The following is a 14,021-nucleotide window of genomic DNA, read 5'->3' as shown; positions in this document are numbered from 1 at the left end:
CATAAATCATACTGTTTATATAAACAGTTTAGGCACAGTGCAACATTCTTATCAGAAAGTGGTGGAAACCCTCACAGAATCCAAATCCCAATCCCATGATGCCAGCTAACCTTGTAAGCAGGACTTTCAGCAGATAGCAAGCTTGGACATGATATATAACTTTTCTGCACTACCAACACATACCAATCATAAATGTTCTAGCAACCCTAGTCTAGCCTTTGGGAAAATCCTGGAGGTAGCCATTTTTTAAAAATATGTGACACTTAAAATTTATAAAGTGGGGATAACTGAAATTCAGAGAAGTTAAGTGATTTGCCATGGTATAATACTTAATAGCGGGAGAGAGCTGGGGCTTAGATCCATGTATAGATCCTTACATTTAGATAACTTAATACTCTACCATAGCTACATAGAAACCAGTTATCTACATAAAATTGTTCCGTCACATGCCTTTTGAATACAAAAAAGACAGTACTATTTAGATACGTGTATTGGCCCTTGGTAGCCCGGTTTCTTTGGCTCTGGGCAAGGTTTTTCATCATTAAGAATAAATAACTTTTTCTCTCCTTCCCCAGGAAAATCTAATGTAATGGATGCACTTAGTTTTGTAATGGGAGAAAAAATAGCTAATTTAAGAGTGAAAACTATTCAAGAACTTATTCATGGAGCACATATTGGAAAGCCTGTTTCTTCTTCTGCAAGTGTAAAAATTGTATACGTGGAAGAAAGTGGAGAAGAGAAAACATTTGCAAGGACTATCCGAGGTATTTTTTTATCTTGGGTAGCAAGTAATAGAACCTGTTTGATTCTACACTGGACTTTTCTTTAAGCAGACATATTTATTCAAATTCCCCTACTGTCAAGTAGCATTTTTCTCCCTGGTTATTCGGTTAAAATGAAGGAGGGAGTCTACCTCAAAGACAGTGATGTCATAAAAGTCCTTCCTGAGGTTCTTTGTTTACGTTTATCTCTGGTTTTCCTAGTGATGAACTAACTAAATGCGTATTTTTGGTTTGTTTAGAAAGTTTTTCCTACCACCAAAAAGCAAATTGTGTGAAATATTTGACTTTGTATTTTGTTATGATTTATTCATGAATCCCTGTATTTCCTGAGTAAACAAGATTGAGAGTTATGTATATATATTTTTTTCTATTTATGCTGGGAGTTTACAGAGCCTCTGTAAGTAGACGTTTCTTGGTTTTGTTTTTTGTTGTTTTCAGTCTGCCACTACAACATGGTTCTAATGTTCTAATGTATAAATACTCTTATTAACTTTCCTCAACTTCAATCACAGATAATTTTAGAAATACTTATTATTATGTACATATACCTTAGTGCATAATTTAAGTATTTCACCACTTTATCACTTAGATATTTTCATTGGTTACTTTTCTCACTTTCTTGGAGTTTTTTTATCAAAAATCTCCATCTCAGTCAGAGTCCCTAGCTTACTCTATTTACTTAATAAACCATCATAAATTTATTTTTTCCCATCTTTATTGAGGTATAATTGACAAATAAAAATTGTATATGTTCAAATTGTATAACTTGATGTTTTAATATACATTGTGAAATAATCGCCACAATCAAGCTAATTAACATATGTATCACCTCACACGGTTACTATTTTCTGTGTGTGTGTGAACACTTAAGATCTACCCTCCTAGCAAATTTGAACTATACTATACAGTATTGTTAACCATAGTCACATTGCTATACTTAGATCTCCAGAACTTACTCATCTTGCATAAGTGAAACTTTGTACCCCTTGACCCGCATCTCCCCATTTCCCCCTCCCCCAAGCCCCTGGCAACCACCATTCTTCTCTCTGCTTCTATGAGTTTAACTGTTTTAGATTCCACATATAGATGAGATCATTCAATACTTGTCCTTCTGTATGTGGCTTATTTCACTACCATAATGTCCTCCAGGTTCATCCATGATGTCACAAATGGCAGGATTTCCTTCTTTTTTAAGGCTGAATAATATTCCTACATTTTCTGTATCCAGCCATCCATTGAAAGACATTTAGGTTGTTTCCATATCTTAGTTATTGTGAATAATGTTGCAATGAACATAGGAGTGCAAATAACTCTTCAAGGTACAGATTTCATTTTTTTTTTATATATGCTCAGAAGTGGGATTTCTGGCTCATAAGGTAGTTCTATTTTTAATTCTTTTAGGAATCTTCATACTGTTTTCCATAGTGACTGTACCAATTTATATTCCCACCAACAATAGTCAAGGGTTCCCTTTTCTTCACATCCTACCAACACTTGTCTTTTGTCTTTTTGATTCTAATAGGCGTGAGGTGATATCTCATTTTGGTTTTGATTTGCATTTTGCTGGTGATTCCTACTATACCTGTTTGCCATCTGTATGTCAACTTTTGAGAAATATCTATTCAGGTTCTTTGCCCGTTTTTAAATTGGGTTATTTGGTTTTTTGCTGTTGAGTTATATGAATTCCTTATTCATTTTGGATATTAACCCCTGTCAGATAAGTGGTTCCAAAATATTTTCTCCCATTCTGTAGGTTACCTTTTGCACTCTGTTGATTGATTCCCTTGCTGTGTAGAAGCTTTTCAGTTTGATACAATTCCACTTGTCTATTTTTGCTTTTGTTGCTTGTGCTTTTGGTATCATATCCAAAAAAATCGTTGCCCAGAGCAATGTCAGGAAGCTTTTTCCCTATGTTTTCTTTTAGTAGTTTCATAGTTTCAGGTATTACATTTAAGTCTTTAATCCATTTTGAGTTAATTTTTGTGTATGGTGTCCATTTTGTATAAGGGTCCAATTTTATTCTTCTGCATGTGGATATCCAGTTTTCCCAACACTATTTATTGAAGAGACTGTCTTTTCCCCATTGTGTGTTCTTGGCACCTTTGTTGAAGATCAGTTAACTATAGATGCTTAGATTTCTTTCTGGCCTCTCTATTCTATTCCATTGTTCTGTATGTTTTTATGACAATACCACACTGCTTTGATTACTGTGGCTTTGTAATGTAACTTCAGATCAGGAAGTGTGATGCCTCCAGCTTTGTTCTTCTTCCCAGCTCATCTGTCTTAGTCCATTATTATAATAAGATACCACAGACTTCTTAGCTTATAAACTATAGAAAGTTATTTCTCACAGTTCTGGGGACTAAAAATACAAGCTTAGGGTGCCAGCATGGTTGGATGAAGGCGCTCTTCTGTGCAGACTTTTCATTGTATCCTCACATGTGGATGGACTAGGGAGCCTTGTAGGATCTTTTTATAAGCACACTAATACCATTCATGAGGGCTCCTCTGTCATGACCTAATCACCTCCCAAAGGCCTCACCTTCTAACACCATCACCTTTGGGGTTAGGATTTCATCATATGAATTTAGTGGGGACACAAACATTCAGACCATTCCAGCATCCTATTTAAAATTGCAATGCCTCTTTCTCCTACACAGAGACTACCACACCCCCTTCCTACCTCTACTTTACTCCTTAGCACTTAACACTTCCTCGCATGATAGTCATTTTACTTACATATCTCATTTTTGTCTGTCTCCATTATTAGGATATAAGCTCCTTGAGGTCAGACATCTGTTATGTTCACCGCTGTAGAGCACTCCTTGGCATGTAGTAGACACTCAATATTTGTTGACTGATTAAATGCATTTATTAACATGTATATTATTGCATAACTGGCTATTTCAGTAAGAAAAAAATTTTATTAAGCTTTCAGTAGTTGTTGATATATGTTTGGTATTTATACTTCCTATAACAGCCTTTATTCTTTTATTTTAGGGGGATGCTCAGAATATTGTTTTAATGATAGTCCTGTGAGTCGTTCTGCTTATATCACAGAGTTAGAAAAGATAGGCATAATAGTCAAAGCCCGGAACTGTCTAGTTTTTCAGGTAAATAGCTTGTAGTATTTTATTTTATTCATGATTTTGAAAATATATCATTATATTTTATATGTTGGTGTGCTTAACTATTTTTAAAAGGGAACTGTGGAGTCAATTTCACTGAAAAAACCCAAAGAAAGAACACAGTTTTTTGAGGAAATCAGCACTTCAGGAGAGCTTATAGGAGAATATGAGGAAAAGAAAAGAAAGTTACAGAAAGCCGAAGAAGATGCACAGTTTAATTTTAATAAGAAAAAAAATGTAGCTGCAGAGCGTAAACATGCAAAATTAGAGAAGGAAGAGGTAAGGTGTCATGATGTAACTAATTAAGTGTTGGATACAAAAACTTTGTGTTAGAATTGTAGGTATTGGTGTGGGGTTACTAAAAAGATTCTTTTAATAACATAAGACAAATAAAGCCCATTATTCATCAGAGATAAACTTTTTGATGTATTTTCCACTGTTCGGGTTTTTTCTCCCAAATAGGCAGGACAACCTGCACTGCAAAGATGTCTGATTTTCCCAACTAAAATTAAACTTGAGGGATTTATATCTTACATTGCAGAGGCTCTCAAACTTTTGGATCTTGTCCTCTTATACTTTAAAAATTATTGAGGACCCCAAAGAGTTTCTGTTCATGTGGGTTGTGTCTATTTATATGTATTGTATTTAAAATTAAAACTGAGACATTTAAAAAATATATTTCAATGATTAGTGTAAAAATAATAATAAACTCATTTCATATTAACATAAGTAACATATTTTTATGAAAAATAACTGAGTTTTCTAAAACCAAATAATTAGAAGAGTGGTATTGTTTTACCTTTTTATAATCTCCTTAATATCTGGCTTAATAGAAGACAGATGAATTCTCATATCTGCTTCTGTATTAAATCTTATTTGTGTTAAGACCTAGCAGCTTTACCCTCCATTGGCTTTTACAGCATCAGTGCAGATGTCAACACAGTGAAAAAGGCAAATAAAATCTGAGTATTATTATGAAGCTAGTTTTGACCTCAGGGGTTTCGTTAAAGAGTGAAACTGTAAAACTCTAGGAGGCCATAGCCACACTTTGTGAATGCCATTCTGTGGTAGTTCTTTCTTTTTTTTTTTTAAATTAATTAATTAATTTTTTGCCTGCGTTGGGTCTTCGTTGCTGCGCTCAGGCTTTCTCTAGTTGTGGCGAGCGGGGGCTACTCTGCGTTGCAGTGCGCAGGCTTCTCTTGCTGTGGGGCAAGGGCTCAAGGTGCGTGGGCTTCAATAGTTGTGGCTCGTGGGGTTAGTTGCTCTGCGGCATGTGGGGGCTTCCTGGACCAGGGCTCAAACCCGTGTCCCCTGCATTAGCAGGCGGATTCCCAACCACTGCGCCACCAGGAAAGTCCCTCTGTGGTAGTTCTTGGTGCCCTTCACAATGTCTAATGTAGTGCCTTGTATATTGTTGATAACTGTTTGCCTTTAGAGTAATCTTTTTCAAATACAAATCAGATTTTGTCTTGCATAAAATCTCTTCGAGAGCAGTGCTTCCTATTGCACTGAGAATCTAGTCTCCCTTTCCAGCCTGCTGATCTGCCCCTTGTTCACCGCTGAAGCTTTAACTTCCTCTACTCTCCTACCACACTGACCTTTATTATTTATTGGAAACACCATGCTCCCTTCTATCCTGGAGCTTTTGCTATTTCCTCTCCCTAGATAGTTGTACACCTGATTTTTACATGGCTGGTACTCTCATTCAAGTTTTCATAAAAAAGCCATTTACTCAGGCAGGCATTTGCTGTCCACGCCCCCAATCTAAATTAGCATCCCTTCCCTGGTACTATTGCATTACTCTATTTTGTTTCTTTTGTAGCATTTTTTTTTAAGATTTATTATTTATTTATTTTGGGTGCACCGAGTCTTAGTTGCGGCATGTAGGATCTTTTTTTTTTTTTAAGCTGTGGCACGTGGACTTCTTAGTTGCGGCATGCATTCGGAATCTAGTTCCCCGACCAGAGATCGAACCTGAGCCCCCTGCATTGGGAGCATGGAGTCTTACCCACTGGACCACTAGGGAAGTCCCTATTTTGTAGCATATTTTGCTGTATGAAATTATCTTGTGTATTATTTGTTTGCTTATTTCATCTCTGACTCCTCTTCTTCCCTCCCTGCCCCATTAAAATAACTAGATTATAAACTTACAAGAGCAGAGACTGTTTCGATCTTGTTTTCTACTATATTTCCAGTACATAGAAGAGGGCTTGGCACACAATAGGCAATTAATAAATATTTGAAGAAATAAATGAAAAGTGGATGTGTTCCTTATTAGTGATGTTTCTCTGTTTTCTTCACATTTTTGTATGTATGTGTATGTCCTTGGTTTTGTCAGTAGAAAGGGGTGGTGTTAAGTGAAAGTCAAACTATAGTATGCATAATATACTCAAACAGCTTACAGCAGTGTAGAATTGAAGACCTTTAAAAATTATAAGGACAGTTAGAGCAGTCCACCTTCCCAGTTATTTTTTACAACATCCTGGCAGATGACCGTTTACCCAGTACTTGGAATATTTCATTGATTAAGAGCTTTCCTCTTAAGGCAGCACTTTCCTTTATTTCTTTATTAATAGCACAAATACTAAAGAAATTCTTCCATCTCACATATAACTTAGAACTTTAAAATAGTCCTATTAGTTCTATTCCTAGAAAAAATTACATCCTATAGAAGGAATTTTACCTGGAATCATTGAATTTAAAGTCTCTGGGGACCTTAAAAGTCATATAACTTCCTTCAGTTTACAAATGAGGAAGCTGATGTCAGACATGCTTGCCAAACTCTGAGGTCAAGACAAAAATGGGACAGGACTCGGTTAGTGGGTGGCCCTTCATGGTTCTTACTACCATACCACTGAGTGCATGAATATAAAATCCTTTACTGGGCTTCCCTGGTGGCGCAGCGGTTAAGAATCCGCCTGCCAGTTCAGGGGACACAGGTTCGTGTCCTGGTCCGGGAAGATCCCACATGCCACGGAGCAACTAAGCCCATGTGCCACAACTTCTGAGCCTGAGCTCTAGAGCCCGTGAGCCTCAACTACTGAAGCCCGCATGCCTAGAGCCTGTGCTCCACAACAAGAGAAGCCACCGAGATGAGAAGCCCGTGCACCACAACAAAGACCCAACTCAGCCAAAAATAAATAAAGAAAGAAATTTTAGAAAATAAATAAAGTCCTTTACTGGTTTATTGTAGAAGCATATGCAGAAGCCTTCTCCAAATAATGGTACTTTTGGCAAGAATAACATTTGTTAATGATGAAAATAAAAATTCATTAGCGATCATTTGTTGGCACTCTAGTTGAGTTTATGAAAGGTCAATGTAAAATATACTCCCTTTTAACTGTTGTTGAATTGTACTGTTTTATAGGCAGAACGTTACCAGAGTCTCCTTGAAGAACTGAAAAAAAGCAAGATACAACTGCAGCTTTTCCAACTGTATCACAATGAGAAAAAAATTTCTTTTCTAAACAGTGAGTTAGAGCGTGTGAATAAGGATTTGAGTGTCACAAAAGAGTCTCTTTCTAGTCATGAAAACACAGTTAAAGCCAAGAAGAAGGAACATGGAATGTTAAGCAGACAACTGCAACAAACAGAAAAAGAATTAAAGTGAGTTTTCAAAATAGTTATTAACAGTTGGATTTTATGTAGATTGATAGAAAAAATAAAAATATAAGTGACACTTTGAAAGTTGATCTTTTAAGTAAACTTTTTTACTTTGAAATACTTTTAGATATACAGAAAAAATTCTAAAGATAGTACAGAGAGTTCCCATATTCCCCACACTCAATTTCTCTCACTTATAACATCTTATATTTTTAGTATCTCAATTAGGATTTGTCTGTTAGTTTTCTCATAATTAGCGTTTATGGGTTTGGGGGAAGAAGACCACAGAGGTAAAATGCCGTTATCATCACATTATATCAGGGATGTCAAATATCATATATGAGGAATTCCCTGGTGGTCCAGTGGTTACGACTGCACTCTCACTGCTGAGGGCCCCGTTCGATCCCTGGTCAGGGAACTAAAATCCCACAAGCTGCATGATGTGGACAATAAATAAATAAAGTGGCTATACCAAAACTTAAAAAATATATATCATATATGTTATATGACATATCATCTATCTAAGATATCATAGTATCAGCATGACATCATTATTATTTTTGTTTGTTTGTTTTGGCTGCACCACGCGGCATATAGGATCTTAGTTCCCCAATCAGGGATCAAACGCATGCCCCTGCATTGGGAGTGCAGAGTCTTAACCACTGGACCACCAGAGAAGTGCCATATCGTTATTGATGTTGACCTTTTCTTGCTTATCTGTAACCACCTATTCCAACAGTAAGAAATCTGGGTTCCACAGTCTCCCATCCATTTGCTTAATTGTTCAATTCCAGTAATCGTGTATGGCAATATAAGAATTATTAACCCATATCCTTGTGGGAAGCAACTTTATCAACTAGAGTACAAGGCTTATGTACAATCCCTTTTGCTTTTAGTTTTGTGGCCTCTACTCATTTCCAGAGTTACTTAGGTTAGCACGTTTCCCCCCACCCTCTTCAATAAGGTTGTTTCATACATTTGTAATACAGTTAGATTCTTTTGTCACATTCTACATTCTGTCTAGGATCCCTCGGCCTCCTAAATGATTTTTTTTTTAATTTGATACATTAAGATTCACTCCTGGTGCTGTAAATTTCTGTAAGTTTTCACAAATGCATGATGTCATATGTCCACCACTACAGTATCATACAGAGTAGTTTATCACTCTTAAAAAATTCCCCTGGGACTTCCCTGGTGGCGCAGTGGTTAAGAATCGCCTGCCAACGCAGGGGACACAGGTTCGAGCCCTGATCCAGGAAGGTCCCACATGCTGCGGAGCAAGTAAGCCTGTGAGCCACAACTACTGAGCCTGTGCTCTAGAGCCCGCGAGCCACAACTGCTGGAGCCCGCGTGCCTAGAGCCTATGCTCTACAACAAAGAGAGGCCACCGCAATTAGAAGCCTGCACACTGCAACAGAGTAGCCTCCACTCGCGCAACTAGAGAAAGCCCGAGCACAGCAATGAAGACCCAATGTAGCCAAAAAATAAGTAAATAAATAAATGTATTTAAAAAAAATAATTCCCCTATGCTTCACCTATTTGGTTCTCCCCCGCCATCTGGTAACCACTGATCCGCTTATAGTCTCTGAAAGTCAATTTTTATCGTTTCTTTTTAAATGTATAATTTGATCAAAAGAACTTCTTCCCTTTATATACTATAAAATTAAATTTCCTTTAAAGCAAACTTTATTTTTCTTTTTAGATCTCTTGAAGCACTTTTAAATCAGAAGAGGCCTCAATACATTAAAGCTAAAGAAAACACTTCTCACCACCTCAAGAAGTTAGATGTGGCTAAGAAATCAATAAAGGACAGTGAAAAACAATGTTCTAAACAGGAAGATGACATAAAGGCCTTAGAGACAGAGCTGGTTGATTTAGATGGTGCATGGAGAAGTTTTGAAAAGCAGATTGAGGAAGAAATTTTACGTAAAGGGCGAGATATTGAACTAGAAGCCAGTCAGGTGAAAAAGTTGACATATGGGAAATCATTTGTTTCTATTGTTTCAGCTTTTCCTTTTAATTAGAAAAAAATTAAAGGATGACCTCTCTTTCTGATATTTTAGGAGATTTTCCTCAGAATTTAAATTAATGAGGATTTAAATTTTTCAGCCTATTGTAGAATCTAAATTTAATCTTTACAGTAGGCTATTTTTCCTTCATAAAATTAGATGACATTATAACATTTATGAGTTAATTAAAGTCATAGGAAATACTTCAACCAAGGTTACATGGTATCATTTTGTAATAAAAGTTAGGTAATTAAATTATATTCTTATGTTTTTAAGGTAATCATTTTTTTCCTCATGAATATTGTAAAAACTTAAAAGTCAGATAATATATGGCTGTGAAGAAACATGATCACTTAATTGACAAAAGGGAAATTGATTCCTTAAGATTATTTAAAATGTTAAGTGATTAATTAATATCCATTTAGTACATAAGATTTAATTATAAGTCAATAGTAGATATCCAAAAATTTATAATTGAGTTTTCAAATAGTCCCTCAACTAAATTTGTCATTTATCTCTTTCATTAATTTTATAATAACCTTATATCACAATATATATACTAAAATAATTGTGACTGTATAAATAGAAAAATACACAATTTTCTCTGAACTTTTTTAAGAATTTTAATGAGCTTTAATGCTCTTTCTCTTTTAAGAATTTCTTACAGAGACCTTATAGAGTTGGTTTTGAATACCTTATTGATCTATCTAAACAGTTTTAAATAAGAAGACGTTCATTTTACGTTCATGCTATCTTAGCCAGAGAAAATGGCTAATTATGGCCTAATTTATATAAAACATAATTTTGATAAGTTTAATTATCAGCTAGTGAAGGATAGCATATAAAGAATTTCCTCTCATGCTTCTTTAAGTGAGTTAGCAATGTTTAAATGCTCTTTATACAGCTGGATCAATACAAAGAACTTAAGGAACAAGTAAGAAAGAAAGTGGCTATAATGACCCAACAATTGGAAAAGCTGCAGTGGGAACAAAAGGCTGATGAAGAAAGACTGGCATTTGAAAAGAGGAGGCATGGGGAAGCTCAGGTACCTTGGTTTGGGCAGTAATGACTTAGAATTATTTTTCATGAAATTTTATTCCCTTTTTTGTATTGGTTTTTCAGTATATAAATGGATTTACATCAGACATAAGGAATTAATTAAATTTTCTGGATTACCTGTTAGACTGCTTAGTATTGTATCATTTAGGTGCTCTTTCATGGTCTAAGATATAAACAGACAGTGTCTTCATTCATATAGTCAGTAAGCATTTTATGTGCACCTGTATAATGATAGGTGTGGGCAGATGATATTGTCTATTCTTACATGTAGGTTAGTCCAGTGAGGTTAGGAGGAGGGTTGATAAAGGAAAAAAACAAGTATCATAATGCAGGTGAAAAGTCATTTAGAAACATTAAGGACATAGCCCAAGAGGAGCTTAATAGTCTACATGAGAGGTAACTATCAAGACAGCATTACAGTGTTCTGCCTTAGAGTAAGGCAGACCTGGCTTCCATCCAGTCTTGTCCTGTCACTGACCTGTGCTGGTATAAATAAATCATTTCACTTCTCTGAACTTTGATTTCTTAATTTGAACAATGAGGATAGGTATGTCATTTTTTATGGCTGAGTAACATTCCACTGTATATATAATATACCACATCTTTATCCATTCATCTATTGATGGACACTTAGGTTGCTTCCATATCTTGGCTATTGTAAAAAGTACTGCAGTGAACATGGGAGTGCATATATCTTTTTTAATTATTGTATTTGTTTTCTTTGCATAAGTATTCAGGAGTGGTATTGCTGGATCATAAGGTAGTTCAATTTTTAATTTTGTGAGAAATCTCCATAAGGTTTTCCATAGTGGCTACACCAATTTACATTCCCACCAGCAGTAAGAGAGTTCACTTTTCTCCACATCCTCGCCAGCACTTGTTATTGTTTTCTTTGTAATAGCCATTCTGACAGGGGTGAGGTGATATCTCATTGTGGTTTTGACTTGCATTTCCTGCTGACTAGTGATGTTGAGCATCTTTTCATGTGCCTGCTGGCTGTCTATATGTCTTCCTTGGAAAAATGTCTATTCAGGTACCCTGCCCATTTTTTAATTAGGTCTTTCTTTTTTTATAAACTTATTTTATTTTATTTATTTTTGGCTGCATTGGGTCTTTGCTGCGTGTAGGCTTTCTCTAGTTGCAGCAAGCAGAGGCTACTCTTCATTGCGGTGCACGGGCTTCTCACTGCAGTGGCTTCTCGTTGCGGAGCACGGGCTCTCGGGGTGCGGGCTTCAGTAGTTGTGGCATGTGGGCTCAGTAGTTGTGGCTTGTGGGCTCTAGAGTGCAGGCTCAGTAGTTGTGGCACATGGGTTTAGTTGCTCCACAGCACGTGGGATCTTCCTGGACCTGGGAGCGAACCTGTGTCCCCTGCATTGGCAGGCAGATTCTTAACCACTACGCCACCAGGGAAGTCCAGGTCTTTTTTTTTATGTGGAGTTGTATGAGTTCTTTCTATGTTTTGGATGTTAACCCCTTATCATATATATTGATTGCAAACATCTTCTCCCATTCAAAGCTGCTACCTCAGTTTAGGTCACTATAAACTTCCCTCTTAGAACTGCTTTTGCTGCATTCCGTAGATTTTGGATCATTGTATTTTCATTTGTCTTGGTGTTTTTGCTAATTTCTTCTTCGATTTCTTCATCAATCCATTGGTTGTTTAGTAGTAATTGTTTAGTCTCCACATATTTGTGTTTTGGGCAGTTTTTTCCTTGTAATTGATTTCTAGTCTCTGTTGTGGTTAGAAAAGATTCTTGATATGATTTTAGTTTTCTTAAATGTATTGTGACTTGCTTTGTGGCCTAGCATCCAATCTATCCTGGGGAATGTTCTAAGTGCACTTGAAAAGAATGTTTATTTTGCTGTTTGGGCATGAAATGTCATATATATATCTATTAATTTCATCTGATCTAATGAGCTGTTTAAGGCCAGTGTTTCCTTATTGATTTTCTGTCTGGATGAATTGTCCATTGATGTAACTGGAGTGTTGAAGTCTCCTCCTGTTTTTGTGTATCTGTCAATTTCTCCCTTTATATCTCTGTTAATATTTGCTTTATGTATTTAGGTGCTCCTATGTTGGGCACATATATACTTAAAATTGTTATATCTTCTTGTTGGTTTGATCCCTTTATCATTATATAATAATGCCCATCATTGTTTTAAAGACTGTTTTATCTGATATAAGTATTGCCACCTCAGCTTTCTTTTTGTTTCCATTTGCATGGAGTACCTTATTCCATCCCCTCACTTTCAGTCTGTGTGTGTCGCTAGATCTGAAGTGAGTCTCCTGTAGGCAGCATATACATTTTTTAAAAATTCATTCAGTAACTCCATGTCTTTTGATTGGAGCATTTAGTCCATTTACATTTAAAGTAATTACTGATAGGTATGTACTCATTGCCATTTTGTTCATTGTTTTTGGGTCACTTTGTAATTATCTTTTATTCCTTTCATCTTTTGTCCTCTTCCCTTGTGATTTCATGACTATTTTTAGTGTTATATTTGGATTCCTTTCCTCTTTTTTTGTGTGTATCTGTCATAGGCTTTTGGTTTGTGGTTACCATGAGGTTCATATATAATATATGAACATGTTATGTCATATGTAACACATAATATATATGATTCATATATACATATGATTATTTTGATATCTTAAGTTCCATTGCATTCTAACAACCTCACATTTTTACTCCCTCTTTAAGTTTAATTTTTTTTTTTTTTTTTTTTTTACGGTACGCGGGCCTCTCACTGTTGTGGCCTCTCCCGTTGCGGAGCACAGGCTCCAGACGTGCAGGCTCAGCAGCCATGGCTCACGGGCCCAGCCGCTCCACGGCATGTGGGATCTTCCCAGACCGGGGCACGAACCCATGTCTCCTGCATCGGCAGGCGGACTCTCAACCACTGCGCCACCAGGGAAGCCCAAGTTTAATGTGTTTTTTTGTTTTTAAATAAATAAATTTATTTATTTATTTATGGCTGCGTCAGGTCTTCATTGCTGCGCGTGGGCTTTCTCTAGTTGCGGTGAGCGGGGGCTGCTCTTCATTTGTGTGTACAGGCTTCTGACTGCGGTGGCTTCTCTTGTTGCAGAGCACAGGCTCTAGGCACGTGGACTTTAGTAGTTGTGGCTCGTGGACTGTAGAGCACAGGCTCAGTAGTTGTGGCGTACAGGCTTAGTTGCTCTGTGGCATGTGGGATCTTCCCAGACTAGGGCTCGAACCTGTGTCCCCTGCATTGGCAGGCAGATTCTTAACCGCTGCGCCACCAGGGAAGTCCCAAGTTTAATGCTTTCGACATCATATTTTACATCTTTTTGTTTTGTATATCCTTTAACTACTTATTGTGGTTACAGATGATTTTACTGCTTTTGTCTTTTAACCTTCCTACTAGCTTTATAAGTGGTTTATCTACTACCTTTACTGTAGGTTTGCCTTTACCAGTGA

General features: G+C 36.6%; 1 protein-coding gene across 1 annotated transcript in view; it reads left to right on the top strand.

The window, feature by feature from the left end:
- SMC1B (structural maintenance of chromosomes 1B) overlaps positions 1–14,021 on the top strand; it is an 85,844-nt gene that overhangs the window by 17,698 nt on the left and 54,125 nt on the right. The window contains 6 exon segments of the mRNA XM_049695052.1: positions 576–764; positions 3,783–3,895; positions 3,986–4,189; positions 7,278–7,516; positions 9,216–9,474; positions 10,427–10,567. Of these exon segments, the coding sequence (XP_049551009.1) occupies positions 576–764; positions 3,783–3,895; positions 3,986–4,189; positions 7,278–7,516; positions 9,216–9,474; positions 10,427–10,567 (1,145 nt within the window).

The sequence above is a fragment of the Orcinus orca genome, chromosome 11 (assembly GCF_937001465.1).
Source record: "Orcinus orca chromosome 11, mOrcOrc1.1, whole genome shotgun sequence".
Taxonomy (NCBI): Eukaryota; Metazoa; Chordata; class Mammalia; order Artiodactyla; family Delphinidae; genus Orcinus; species Orcinus orca.
Note: the sequence above shows the minus strand (reverse complement) of the source record. Positions and strands in the feature narration are given on the sequence as shown.